Genomic DNA, 14,638 nt, shown 5'->3' with positions numbered 1-14,638 from the left:
TGCACAGAATACATTTTATTGACTCAATTTAATACTGTTAAGTGCACTTGTAAGGAATGGTTCTCACTATTCTAATAATGTAATAATGTTTGGGGGAAGAGTATGTGTATTTTTTACTTCGCTATTTATCGGACATAATATTTTCTATTAAGACCTGAATGAGTGGAACACAGTCTCAGTCCTTTCCATTGTGCTCGTCCCTCACAGTCTGACTCTTCTCCATTGAATAGTCCGGTAGGTTCATTATTCACCTAAACAGAAAGAACAACTGTAATGAGACTGTACATTTTATGAGACAAACAAGAATTTATCATGCAGTTAATTAATTGTTGTATGTATGTAGATTTTGTTTATGCAAGACTAACATACAAAACATTTCTCTTGTGTACTTTCTTAAAACTTACAAATAATAGTGATATATTGGTTTAAAAATGACAAACATACATCTCTGAGATTGAAGGTGATCTCTAAGTTTGACCAGAAATATTCACAAAATTCTGGATACATGTCCAAAACCTACAAACACAAAAGACATAGTGTTAGCAATTCTATATTCAGTGGTGTACATAACTTTTTTGGTATGGTTCTCAAAGGAGCATCAGAGGTTGTTAATTGGGGCTTTTTATTTTTTTTTCCTGACCCACCGATCTCACTGGCAGTGGTAATTCTAGAATTGATTGCAATGTTACTACTATTAATCAGCGTGTTTGTAACTGGAATAGCAATAATTTGAAAAGTGTTCTTTTGACATATTCACTTCATACACCTTCTGCAAAATCGTGTACATTGATATTCCACGGCAATATTTAACAATAAAGAACTTCAAATGTTTTCATTGATTTATTTGTGGGGGGATGTTTATGTCACTTAAATGTCTCCTGTTATTCAAAAATGTGAGCTATCTAAACATTTTGAGGTGCAGTAAATACACCACTGCCATCTACTAGAGCAATAAGAAGTAATGATGATGGCTGCATTAATGATTACTCATTGACTTGCTTTGTCAACGGGACAGCTTGTGTGTTTGCTCAACTCGGCAAGGGTTTAATGAGTGTGTGTGTTTACATATCTGACATACATAATTACATAGTGGTGTCGTAAACTTTTTATGGGCTATTCTTGCCACTAGAAAATGAATCTGAATATTGTTGTTTGAATGCGGACTACTTAAATTGAATATTTGAATTGAAAACTGATTATTTGCTGCCTCTAGGATGAGCAATGGACTCCAGGTACATGGATCTCATCTTCAACTAATCAGCACCTTCGTTTTGAAGGCCGTAAACTGCGTCATTAGTATTGCCAGCTGCACGGACAGCGAAAGGTATGGGCACCCCTTAGTTCCCGTAGGTCTGTCACTGAGATTTGTGGAACAGATTTGTCGATGAGTTGATCTTCACAGTGACCATTTTTGCACATCTCTATCAATGTTATCCCGACCAACGTCAGTATTTGTCAATGCTGAATCAGCGAGGGACGTGGACTACCATCTTGCTATTAAATACTCGCTGAAACGACAGATTCATCCATTTCTCTATTTCGTTCATTTGAAACAATGCCATCTTCCGCAAGCTGGTCCTACAGAGTCACATGGCTGAATCCTGCCCGCTGACTTCCTTCTACTCTGCCGCCAATCAATGAACTTGGGGGATTGCACATATACATACAATATTCATTTTGCCAGGCCTGATGTGTGTGCAAAGTTTCATGAGTTTTCCTGCATATTAAGTACCTCTAAGTCCAAGCTGTTTCACTGGTGAACTGCATGTTCGAGAATAATCAGAATTTCTCCCTTTGCCGAAATGTGACAATACTCAGCGTAGAGCATGATGAACGTCTTAAAACCTTTATGACAACTTCTCAGTTGGATTTGTTAAATGGGCTGATTGCAGTATATTACATGTAAAATAACTAGGGCTGTCAAAATTAGAGCATTAACTCAGGTGATTAATCCAAAACAATTTAACTCAGTTAACTCAGTTTGATTAACTTAAAAAATAATTTACATACTTTGAAAATATTGTGCCATATTAGCTGTCTTTAGCACCTCTCAGAACAAAACACTGTGTTTAAGTAACCACTGTAAACCAACACTGCTTGAGTGTGGCGCTTGTGGGCAGTTTGGAGAAATGTTTAGAAAAAAAATGTCTGCAAAGATGTCTCCATTTAGATCGTATTCAAGAATCCAAGAAAGCTATTAGAATAGTCTTTGAATTAAATATACTTCATATTTTGTGATTTTGCATCAATTCCAAGATATACAAGTAAATATCTCTTACAACCTTCACAAAAAATAGTAGTTGAAAAATGTGATTAATCACAATTAATCATGGATTTTTTTGTGATTAATTAGTTAAAAAAAAAGTAATCCCTTGACAGAACTAAAAATAACACACAATAAGACATGTCTTGTTGCCAATATGTAGTGCAGTAAGTGTAACAAAATATTGTCAGAGATGTTTCAGCTGATGATTATTTATAAATGTGCAAAAATGGGTCAAAATTGGAAATCCAAAAATTCATAGCTCACCTCCTGTTCATTTTCGACTATGGCTGCAACGGACTTTTTTGTATGTCTCGGGGTACTCCACATGCCTGACCATTTTCATAGCCCTAGGTCATATGTACAGGGGATTTTGTTTATCCATTCTTGGTGGTGGTACAGAGCCATTTTGTTTTCACGGTTTATAAGAATGTTAAAATAAAAAAAATAAAAAATTTCACCAACTCCAATGTGTACACAAAATTTGGTGAGTTTTCGTGCATGTAAAGGTGCCCAAATAATAATAATAATCATAATCATAATAAATAATAACAATAATAAGAAGAAGAACAAGAAGAAAAAGAAAAAGGATAATATTAATACTTACAAGGAAATAGGGGTCTCGCAGCTGTCACTGATCGGGCCCGAATAATTTCTACAGAAAACAACAGAGACCCTTACAACGGTCCCGAAAAACAAAAATGCTTAGTAAAGAACAGAGACCGGCTTGAATCTGGCACGCAATTTAATGTTTCCAGCGCGCATGAGGACCTGTGCACGGCATGTGTGCACCCCGGACTATATTGTCTCAGCCAATAAAAAAAAGAATAAATGAAAAAACTGTATAATTCACATTAAAATGTTCTACTTTCACAGGTTTGTTGCCTTTGTAGTTCATTAGAAAAATCTGTGATTATGAGATCACATCACACCTCGAGTATTTCATCTCGATGTATTTTGTGAAGATCACAGTAGGTCAGAGCTCTGACATCTGCACTGGATTTTCCGGGAAGAACGCAAAGATTGATTGGCTCCCCGAATATATCATTCTTTCCTGGAAAAGGTAGAAAGTAAATTAGTAAGTAAGTTACAGTGGACCCCCGTATTCTTAAGGTTTGGCACGCGCGGCTTTACATTGTGGCACATTTTAAAACATTTTCTTCGATATTTGACCATTTTTTGGTTTGTTTTTCAACACAGTGAACTTGTATCATCATTTTGCGAAGAATTTTTAAGGGTAAAAAAAAAAAGAAAACGTGCTGGCCCAGTCCCTACCACATGTAAATAACGAGAGCCCACTGTATCAAATTACACTGCAACGTGAAAACTAAATGGAGAGACTAGGGTGATCCACCCGTAGAATAAATACTTTGTCAGCTAAAGAATCACTCACCAAGAATAGCGATCACCACATCACCTCTCAGAATCTCTATAGATCCTCTTGAGATGAAGTATAGGGCTGATATCAGGTCCCCAGCATGTACAAGGGTATCACCAGGAGGAGCGTGGGTGGTCTTAAATCTCATGGCCAGGGCTCTCAGACAGCCCTGAGTAGATCCTCAACAGCCAAACATACACAATGCCAATTTAGGCTATAAGCACATTTATCCATTGTGCAATGCTTAGCAGTCACATTTTGAAACAAATTTACAAATATGTGACAAAACATATTAATACGACAATTTATTGTACAAAGAATAATACCTTTGAACGCTTTGCAATTTTGCAAGAGAGATCTATTGAGGTGCAGACAAATATCTGCCTGAAGACACTCCGGGAACCCTTTTAGAACCTGAAGTAGAAAAAAAAAGAAGACCTAAACGGTTTTACCTCCTGTAGGTTGATGCTTGAATATTATTTATTACAAAATCACTTGGATTTAAGAATGGCATATATTCACAGTACTCACTGCATTCATATCAATTCCATTTGTATAGGACCATGCGTGTTGGAAGTATTCCTCTAACCTCTGTCTCAAAGGATTGGGAATCTGGTGGAAGCGGATAAACTCTCGAACTCTCATCATCTGAGCATGGTAGCGTGCTGTACCAGAGTATAGCCGTTGAATAATGGCTGACACATTGCCAAATATACTGGCATACATCAGAGCTGTTGAGGAGATTGAGTAAGAGACTGCATCATAGAGCTTCTTCTAAAACCAACATCGTGGAAATGAGGACATACAAATATTCTGTGGCTGAACTTTTGACTAGCAATGTAAAGCGATTGCATATACAAGACACGAAAATGGTAAATTCTGTAGGACTCACCGCCAATAAGCATAACAGAGATAGAGAAGATCTTTTCAGAGTTGGTATTTGGGGACACATTCCCAAAGCCCACACTGGTCAGACTACTGAAAGTGAAATAAAGAGCTGTGACGTATTTGTCACGTATGGAGGGCCCTGATCCCATGATAGAGTCGTTGTACGGCCTTCCCAGCTGGTCTGCCAGAGTGTCCAACCAGCCGATCCCAGCAGAAGTTGAGCGCTCGACATTTCCTATGGCATACCTGCGATTAAATGACATTTAATATTATGTACACATACAACTCACACGCCATAATTGAATAAAAAAATAAATTATTGTGCATGGAAAAGAAAAACAATAATTTGACTAAAATCTAAAGAAAAAAATGCAGAGTAAAAACAAAATAAGCTACCAAATGCAGGCAAGCCAGTGCGCGATGAGTGCGAAAGTGCACATGAGAAGGAAGAGCACAGCTGCACCATACTCTGAGTAACGATCCAATTTCCTGGCTACCCGGACTAATCGCAGTAAACGGGCTGTCTTCAGTAAGCCAATAAGAGTCGTTGTCTGTCAGGAAAAGGAGAAAGTGTCAAAAAGTGACTGTTAAAAATAATTCTTAACACAATTTTAAACTGAGCTTTTCTTGGTCTTAATCTATAAAAAATTGACTTGGGCTGTGTTTATGAGAACTTTTACTGTTTACAGTTTTTTTTTTTTTATAACCCCACCGCTCTAATTCTCTCCCAACTATATCCTCATTTTTCCCTCCCTCCACCCTACCTCTCCCTCTCCCCTAACCACCTCCTCTCCTGAGCGGTAGATGAGGAGGTCAAAGGGAATAGCTGCCACCATGTCGATAAGGAACCAGCCCTTGAAGTAGTGTACTGCTATTCGTGCAGATTGGCTCACGACCTGAGAACATGAAAAATTTATTTGAATTCAGTTTTTATTTCAAACAATACATATTCATTAAGGGTGTCCTGATCCGATATTGATATCGGATATCAGTCCAACGGCAAAAATGAATATTGGAATTTAAACTTGAATAGCTGCAGTGTAAGTGGAATTCCTTCTTGCCATGAGTGCAAATCACTACCTGTGTATTGTTCCTTCTGTATTTTTTTTTTAATTCAACACCCAGATGGCCAACCTGCTTTTCTTTCAGGTTAACATTTCCACATGTATGTGTCCGCTGAACGATTTTAGGATAAAATTGTATTGTATTATTTCAGGCTCCTCACGTTCCAAGTTCAGATGAGTTTCTGACCTTGGTAATGCTACATGTGGAGTCCCGTTGGGGATTGGTACTTTGCCCTCTATTGTTTAGCATCTATATGCTTCCGCTTTTATATATTTTAAGTAAATATAGCATTTGTTTTCACTGTTCTGCAGATGTTACCCTATTAGATATGACATTACAAATAATAAATCCCTGCAGTTACTGTAATCTGGAGGTGTGGCTTACTGAGATATGAGTTACATATCGCCTTGATTATTGCAATGTATAACTCTCTGGTTTTCCTATGTTTAGCATTAAACGTCTGCAGTTAGTACAAAATGCTGCAGCTAGACTCTTAACAAGGATAATAAAGTTCAATCACATTACCCCGATACTAATCAACTTGCATTTGCTCCCGGTCCACTTGAGATTTGATTTCAAGATTTTGCTACTAACTTGTAAAATATTATACTGCTTGGCACCTTCTAACCTTGTTTATTTTAGAAATACCGTATGCTTGGTCCCGAACATGCTGGTGATCCTGACAGCCAAAAAGAAGTCTGCAGGTTCCAGAACATTTTTTATTCGCATTCCAGTGCTCTGGAATACCATACGCATGAAAATTCGGGCTGCTACTGCAGTAGAAATGTTTATAACATGGCTTAAGAGCAATTTGTATTCTCTTACATTTTAGTTAAACTATTTGACTACTCCTTTTGTTGGTCCTTTCTTCTTATTGAGGGTTTTGAGAGGGCACTAAGTGACATGGACCCAAATGGATGTACGGACACTGCTCCGAAAGATCTGGACAAGATCTGAGGTGAACCACCTTCTTGGAGGCGCTGCTATGGATATTTCTTCATTGACCAACCAGGCTGGGTTTTGAGAAGGACCCACCTCTCTGAAGGCATCATCCTACAGTGCTTCATCTTATTAAATGGACTCTTACATTATTCTAACTAGCATTTAATAGCACCACATTGTGGTAAATGTTGCCCACTCGGCATCCATTGCAGCTTGGTCATTTTGGAAGGGGGGGGGGGGGTTCCCCATCAGCAGCCCCTTCTCAATCAAGGTTTCTCAGTTTGTTTGTCTTTTTTTTTATCTTTGTTTTTTCCTTGCCCTCCTCAGGGTCAAGATCAGAGGATGTCGTTAATACTTGGCCAATGTAGCATGTGAAGCCCTTTGAGACTTTTCTGTGATTAAGGGCTATATACTATAAATACATTTGACTTGACATACCACATTAACAGTGTGCCACTCATAAACCTTGATACAAAATAATAACTAAGACATACTTTTTATACCTTCAGTTTTTTTCATTTACTTTTTACAGCTGTACATAATTTCTTTTTTAGAGATATTTTTGTAGTATGGCAAATGGAAAAATATACAAAATATCATTCCATCCTGAGCAAGATTTTGTGACGAGACTTAGGACTTGCTTGAACCAAGTAAAGACTTGACTTGAAATTTGATTGTAACTCAACTTGATTTGCTTAATCTTTTTCCACAGTGACTTTGGACTTGCTTGAGACTTGAAGATTATGACTTTAGACTTGCATGTATGTGACTTACTTCTACTGCTGCAAAATAATGACTGTTCATTGAGGTAGTCTGTAATTACTCACCTCATCGTTGGAGTTAACATAGGTGGTCCTGAAGTTGATTACAATGTCAACAATGAACATGATATCTACAATAAGATCCACAACATTGAGAGTAGAACAGGAGTAACCACATGTTTGCATGGCTGCTTCCTCCTGGTCGCTAGGGTGACAGAAAGACATAATTTAAATAGAATTTTATTATTCACAAATTAAAACTATTCAGAAGTCCTTTGAGAAAATGTCTGTGCTTTGGGCAAAATGCTGCAATACTACAATGATCAAGAATTACAGTAAACCTATCCTGGCCAAACAACCTGTTGAAATCAGATGGTTAAGAGGGGGTGATCCTGTCTCGTGCAATCAGCTACTGCTCACTCCACCCCCTCTACTGGTCTTTGTGTCACCATTATGTTGTTGTTGTTTTTTTAACCTCAAACCCACGTGTCCCTATACGATTGCAATATTATTTTGTGTCATCTGTGTTATTAAAACAACGAATCGTGTATGCTAATCATTTTTCTTTTATATATTTTAGCTCCAGTGTTTCCTCATGGGAGGCCTCCGCGTTGGGAGGTGTGGCTGGCATTCTCACAGTGGGCCTCATCCTGAGGGCTCCTGAGGCCCGGGGGACCGGGAGCCTCTGCACCATGTGTAGAGTCTACCCCGGTCAATCACCTACAAAATTAGACATACAATGCTTTTGTGTGCCATAATGTGTCTACTTTTACCTGTGTTTAAAGTTATCACAAATGTATTATTAAGTGAAAAGGAAACACAGTGCAGTGTGTGACTAGAAAGACTTAAGTACAAAAATTAGGTGGCGATTGTGATTATAAAAGACTGTTTGTCTACAATGTATAAAAGCCCTGTGATTGACAGACTGTACCTGTTAGAACAAACACCAATTCACTCGTGACTCTGAACAGGAAAAGCAGTGGAACTTGAATGGGTCGATTGACAAAACATACTGAATTAGATTTAGCCCATAAAACCTGAAGATAAACCCCAAAATGTCGTAATACAATTTTATATGACTCAGTGCATAATGGTCCAAACAAGACACTGTTGTGGATGTTGACATACCTCAGTAAAAATGTAGCTGAGTAAGGAGTAAATATTGCTGTGTAAATCACTAAGAGCAGAATGACCCAGTCCCAAACAGCTTTGAATGGACTATAGTGGAGGATGGTCCACTTCTGGATCCGGGGTGTCTGCAACTTATATTCTGGTAACACATCTGCACCAAGAGATAGCACCTAAAGGAGAGATGGATTTATGGAATGGTAGAGTGTCAGCACAGTATTTGCTCCATTTTTATTTTCACAATAAAATCAGAAGAAATTAGGTCCAATTATTGATGATTATGATCGTTGTGAAAACGACTCCACCATGATGAGGTGACAGCTCACCAAGGAGGGAAATATAACTACATTGATAATTATAATGACATTTTAAAATGCAGCAGGGATTTCAGCTAGCAGAGAAAAGTATTCATAATTTTTCATATCATTAGATGCCTCAGATTATTACATATGTCTAAGTACTTAATATGTAACGTCAACTCAACAGTTTACTGCTAGTGCTGCACTAGCCCACTAGAGTGGCAAGCCACACCCATTTTCTTTCTGCAAGAGCAGCCTGTCTTCAACCGCAGCTTGGCCAGGTTCAAATTTGTTTATTTGCTGTGACGTAGTCTTCGTACGTCACTCTCCGGCAGCAGAACGGAATCCTCATAACATTCAAATTGACATGCGGGAAAGATGATAGGGCGGATTCATTGTAACCACGTCGAAAAGTGTAGAGTAAGATACTGAACCCCTAGTTGCTTCTGATGATAAGTCATCAGTTGGAGGAAATAGTGTGAAGCACTTTGAATACCAAAGGTAGAAAAGCGCTTATACAAGTGACAGCCCATTTACCATGATAGTTTGTTCCAGTCATCATTAAACTCAGTTTTAAATTAACAAAATCAATGAAACCCCAGCAGCTGGCAGCATTTATTTCAAAACGCTTTTTTTCCCCCTGACGTTACGTCCACTCCTCTGTTTGCTCAGGTTTTGTCTCAGAAATGTTGTTGATGCGACTATTACTGGACTTAATTGTCGATAACAGCAGTGAGTCTGGATTTCCAGGCGACTAGCCTACGGCCAGGTCTCTAGCACCCCACAGCAAAGGCAACAGTCACAACTCCAATGGCTCCATCCTCCAGTCTCAAGACCGTTGTCTCCACTTGCATGGATTATTGCTCATAACTATGAACACTACAGAGGATGTTTCAGGTTCCTAGTTTGTCCGTCACCTTCTTCATTTGCTCTCCATTGTCTGGTGCATGTTCCAACCCATGCAATCGTCATGAATGATGAATTTGAAAATGGAAATCCTTGACTTTTCCTGTGATCGTAGTTGCTGCTCGAGGATAGTTCAAAGTTCTGGTACAATACAATATAATACAACTTTATTTATAATAGCTGGAGCTGTAACAAGGCACTTTCCATATGGTGTCATATAAATTAGCGTGAAATTAGAACAAAAATTAAAGGCATAAAGAATAGATAGAGATAGAGAAAAACAGCAGAAGCAGTGAATTCTCTGCACCAGCCAAAAACTCAAAATTCAGTTACCACTCCATGCTAGCTCATGCCTACATTCTTCCTGTCAAGTGGCATGCAGTATGTAGCAGCCTCGTGTCTTGGAGCTTTACTCAGTTCCTAATAACCAATAAAATGTTCTCCATTCAAAATATACCATCACACTCTTCACATCAGCTGTTGGAAGATTGCTTGGCTCATTTCCTCATTTTCTTTTAAGTCAGCCATAAAAGGGGCTATCGTTTTGTGATGTTTTCATAGGTTGAAGTGGGCCGAAAGTAGCGACGCCCACATACATTTTGGGGCCGGTTGGTCCCATTATTTTGACATTATTAGTGAACGTAATTAAAAATGGACAAATTGTGATCCGTCCCTCCCATGACTCCCACGAAGACAAGGAGGGAGGTTTAGGGGGCGGTTTTCAAAGCGTTATCTAGTCACTGACTGCGCCAAAACAAATTGTTAAAATATAAAAATGCAAGCTCATATAATTTTCTTGAAAAAAGGAAACGATCCTGGCTAGATAATCCCTTTAAGGGGCCTGTAACTTGCAAAGTAAAAAAACTGCTGTTACTGAAAGAAAATTCATAATATCTGTGTGAGTGCTTGACACAAACTAAAAGGAGCATTCATTAGTAGGGATGCAAAGATTTCATCGAAAATCGATTTAATATCGAAATACATTACTTAAAATATGAAATTATATAAAAAAGAAAAGAATCGCTTCACACGCCATGTTAATCACAACTGCTTTCTCATTTCTCTGCAGTAAACAAATTGCATATCCACGATTACTGAATACAATGTAAACCTCCCTTTCATAGCAGAACAGCGGTGATAAACGAGCACCGCAAAATACGACGGTCATGTCAGGAAGCTAGCTGTTGTCAACACACACACAGTCTACCATATGCGTCTGATGGAACACCACTTCAATGTCCTTTTGTGGTACTCTAACATGTTACACAATTTTAGTCTACCCGTGATTTACATTAAAACAGCAGTAGCACAAATGCTAACTCCCGACCACGCAACAAGTGTTGCTGTCATGATCCGCGTCGGGCATGACAGGTTTTGTTATTATTTTTACGTTCATGCGGTCGTGTTGTTGTTTTGGTTTATTTTCGGTCAGCTGAGTAGGGGCGTTTCCCCTCAGCACCTCGTCCGCACCAGCCACGCACCTGCTTATCGTTAACCGTCACACACCTGATTCCCATCTGCTCACCTGATTACCGGACTGTTTAAGCTTCCCATGCCATCAACCCAGTGTCGGGTCATTGTCCCGTGTTGCTCCCTGTTGCTCCGTTACGGACTGTCACGACCGCTCTTTGATCTCGTTCATGCTCTTGTTCTCGTTCCCGCTCTCGCTCCCGCTCTCGTTCATGCCCCTAGTGTCATGACCCGACTGTTTCTCGTCCAGCAGAAGGCGTCCCCTCCGCGCGCTCCCCGCCGCGCGTCACCGGACAGACGCGCCCAGCCGCGCAGCTGACGCTCATCACCTGCTAATAGACCTCACTATTTAAGCCGGCGCCGAGGATCGCTCGGCGTCGGATAATTACTCCGAAATGCTCATGTTCACAGCTTATGCTCACGTTTACCCCTTGTTGTTCCTTGTGTTATGTTTCTCGTTCATAGTTTATCCATGTTCAGCTTGTTTACGGCTCGTCTTTTGTTCTCGTTATCGTGGTTTGGACTTCTCTTTCCCTTTTGCGGTAAGACCATTTGCGTTTTCTAGTTTTTCCTTGCTCGGCAAGTGCTTTAAGTTTAATCTCGTTTTTGTTTCCTGGTGTGACTCGCTCCGCCAGCGCTTTTCGTTCTCGCCGCTCGCGGCGCTTGTAATATTAATTATATCTCTAAATTTATATTGTCCCCTAGTCCATAGCTTAGGATGCTCATGGAATGATTGTTCTCTGTCGGCCCTAATAAACATCTGGTCTGAAACTCTTATCGTGGTTAGCGTTTGTGGAGTTCACCCTTCGCTTCCGGCCTCGGCCGGACAGCGCACCCAACACCTAGATCTTGTCACCTGTCCCTGTCCCTTTTCATATCCCCGCTTAGTTCGTTCCCGTCTCGTTTTGTTCTCTGTCCTTGTTCCAGTTTAGTCACGTTTAGTTTGCCTTTGTTATTTTGCACCCTGCCACGTTGTTTGTCCTTGTTCCTTGTTTTGCCCTCGTGTTGATTTACTTAATAAAGCCCCTGGAAGTTACCCTTATCCCTGCCTCCTCGCATTTTGGGTCCACCTCCTCCTCGCCGTACGGCGATCGTGACTTCACCTCCTGCTCGCCGTACGACGAACCCTCACAGAATGACCCGACCAAAAAAGGACCCAACGAGGGGCTCACGGCGGCGTCACGAACGCCGCCGCACGGACAACCCCCCTAAGCAAACTGCCGATCAGCCCAGCGCCACGTCTGTTGCATTTCCCTCGTCTCCAGATTACTTCCTCGAAGGTCTACCCGTCATTCCACCCCATCGGATCATCGACCCAGATTATGAGGACGATTCTGCAAATATCGCCTACCTTCTGGACTTCCTGCGCAACCCCGTAACGTTTAGTGACCAGATTGCGGAACTCCACGCCCGCTTCGCTGAGCTGGAAGCAAGAGTGGCCCAGAAGACGGAGCAGCTGGCCTTGATAGAGGAGAAGGCCGCCGCCGAGGAACCAGTCCGGGAGAGGATCAAGGAGCTGGAAGCTCAGATCGCGGAGCTGGAGGTCAAACTGGAGGAGAGCGAGAAGCAGGTTTCCTCGCTGCAGGCCCAGCTGACCAACATAGAGCAGGCTGACAGGGATGCGGTCTCCTGTCTCGGCTGCGCCCGGCCCGACTGCTGCGCTTGGCTTGCAGTAGCCTCCAAGTCAGCTGCAGAGTTGCGTTCCGCCGCCTCGCCGGCTGCAGAGTTCCGTCCCGGCGCCCCGCCAGCTGCTGAGCCTCGTTCCGGCTCCCCGCCAGCTGCTGAGCCCCGTCCCGGCTCCCCGCCAGCTGCTGAGCCCCGTCCCGGCTCCCCGCCAGCTGCTGAGCCCCGTCCCGGCTCCCCGCCAGCTGCTGAGCCCCGTCCCGGCTCCCCGCCAGCTGCTGAGCCCCGTCCCGGCTCCCCGCCAGCTGCTGAGCCCCGTCCCGGCTCCCCGCCACCTGCTGAGCCCCGTCCCGGCTCCCCGCCACCTGCTGAGCCCTGTCCCGGCTCCCCGCCAGCTGCTGAGCCCCGTCCCGGCTCCCCGCCAGCTGCTGAGCCCCGTTCCGGTGCCTCGCCAGCGCCTCAAGTTCACGTTCCGGCAGAGCACGCCTTGCATCCGTCCCAAGTTCACGTCCCGGCGGAGCACGCCCTGCGTCCGCCCCAAGTTCCCGTTCCGGCGGAGCACGCCCTGCGTCCTCCCCAAGTCCATGTTCCGGCGGAGCACGCCTTGCGTCCGCCTCAAGTTCATGTTCAGGCGGAGCACGTCTTGCGTCCGTCCCAAGTTCTCGATCCCGCGGAGCACGTCTTGCGTCCGTCCCAAGTTCTCGATCCCGCGGAGCACGCTGTGCGACCGTCCCAAGCCCACGTTCAGGCGGAGCACATCGTGCGTCCGTCCCACGTTTACGTCCCAGCGGAGTACATCCTGCGTCCGCCCCAAGTTCATGTTCAGGCGGAGCACGTCCTGCGTCCGCCCCATGTTCACGTACCCGCGGAGCCAGTCCGACGTCCGTCCCAAGCCCTTGTTCCGGCGGAGCACGTCCTGCGTCCGTCCCAAGTTCCCGTTCCGGCGGAGCACGCCCTGCCTCCGCCCCAAGTCCATGTTCCGGCGGAGCACGCCTTGCGTCCGCCTCAAGTTCATGTTCAGGCGGAGCACGTTTTGCGTCCATCCCAAGTTCTCGATCCCACGGAGCACGCTGTGCAACCGTCCCAAGCCCACGTTCAGGCGGAGCACATCGTGCGTCCGTCCCACGTTCTCGATCCCGCGGAGCACGCTGTGCGACCGTCCCAAGCCCACGTTCAGGCGGAGCACATCGTGCGTCCGTCCCACGTTTACGTCCCAGCGGAGTACATCCTGCGTCCGTCCCAAGCCCTTGTTCCGGCGGAGCACGTCCTGCGTCCGTCCCAAGTTCCCGTTCCGGCGGAGCACGCCCTGCCTCCGCCCCAAGTCCATGTTCCGGCGGAGCACGCCTTGCGTCCGCCTCAAGTTCATGTTCAGGCGGAGCACGTCTTGCGTCCGTCCCAAGTTCTCGATCCCGCGGAGCACGCTGTGCAACCGTCCCAAGCCCACGTTCAGGCGGAGCACATCGTGCGTCCGTCCCACGTTCACGTCCCAGCGGAGCACATCCTGCGTCCGCCCCAAGTTCATGTTCAGGCGAAGCACGTCCTGCGTCCGCCCCATGTTCACGTACCCGCGGAGCCAGTCTGGCGTCCGTCCCAAGCCCTTGTTCCGGCGGAGCACGTCCTGCGTCCGTCCCAAGTTCCCGTTCCAGCGGAGCTCACCTTGCTTCCGCCTCTAGCTCACGTTCAGGCAGAGCTCGACCCGCCGTCGCCTCTCGCCTCTACCTCAGCGGAGTCCCACGAAGCGCCGTCACTCCCGGTTCCTGTACCCGCGGTGGACGATGTTCCGCCGCCGCCCCCCGTCCCTGCACCGGTGGTGGACGACGACACGCCGCCGCCTCTCGCCTCTGTCCCGGCGGTGCCAGATGAACCACCGCCACTTCTCGCCTCTGTCTCGGCGACGTCCGATGATCCGCCACCA

The 14,638-nt window shown here is 44.1% G+C and overlaps 1 protein-coding gene across 5 annotated transcripts in view; it reads right to left on the bottom strand.

Annotated features, from left to right (window-relative positions):
* The window catches only part of LOC148325173 (voltage-gated inwardly rectifying potassium channel KCNH6-like), an 84,939-nt gene that overhangs the window by 16,914 nt on the left and 53,387 nt on the right, over positions 1 to 14,638 (bottom strand). For 3 of the 5 annotated variants that reach the window (XM_088311870.1, XM_088311872.1, XM_088311874.1), the window contains exons 8-18: positions 8,426 to 8,598; positions 7,364 to 7,502; positions 5,294 to 5,425; positions 4,926 to 5,080; positions 4,534 to 4,775; positions 4,173 to 4,372; positions 3,968 to 4,055; positions 3,657 to 3,821; positions 3,196 to 3,317; positions 445 to 516; positions 155 to 251 (exon numbers count right to left, since the gene is read on the bottom strand). In XM_088311870.1, coding sequence (XP_088167996.1) covers positions 155 to 251; positions 445 to 516; positions 3,196 to 3,317; positions 3,657 to 3,821; positions 3,968 to 4,055; positions 4,173 to 4,372; positions 4,534 to 4,775; positions 4,926 to 5,080; positions 5,294 to 5,425; positions 7,364 to 7,502; positions 8,426 to 8,598 — 1,585 coding nt within the window. The remainder of the gene's footprint in view (positions 1 to 154; positions 252 to 444; positions 517 to 3,195; positions 3,318 to 3,656; positions 3,822 to 3,967; positions 4,056 to 4,172; positions 4,373 to 4,533; positions 4,776 to 4,925; positions 5,081 to 5,293; positions 5,426 to 7,363; positions 7,503 to 8,425; positions 8,599 to 14,638) is intronic. The other 2 variants (XM_088311871.1, XM_088311873.1) reach the window with 2 other exon arrangements.

Source organism: Idiotropiscis lumnitzeri, chromosome 12, assembly GCF_059441095.1.
Source record: "Idiotropiscis lumnitzeri isolate Australia: NSW breed Sydney's pygmy pipehorse chromosome 12, RoL_Ilum_1.0, whole genome shotgun sequence".
NCBI lineage: Eukaryota > Metazoa > Chordata > Actinopteri > Syngnathiformes > Syngnathidae > Idiotropiscis > Idiotropiscis lumnitzeri.
This window is presented reverse-complemented; position numbering and strand designations above follow the sequence as displayed.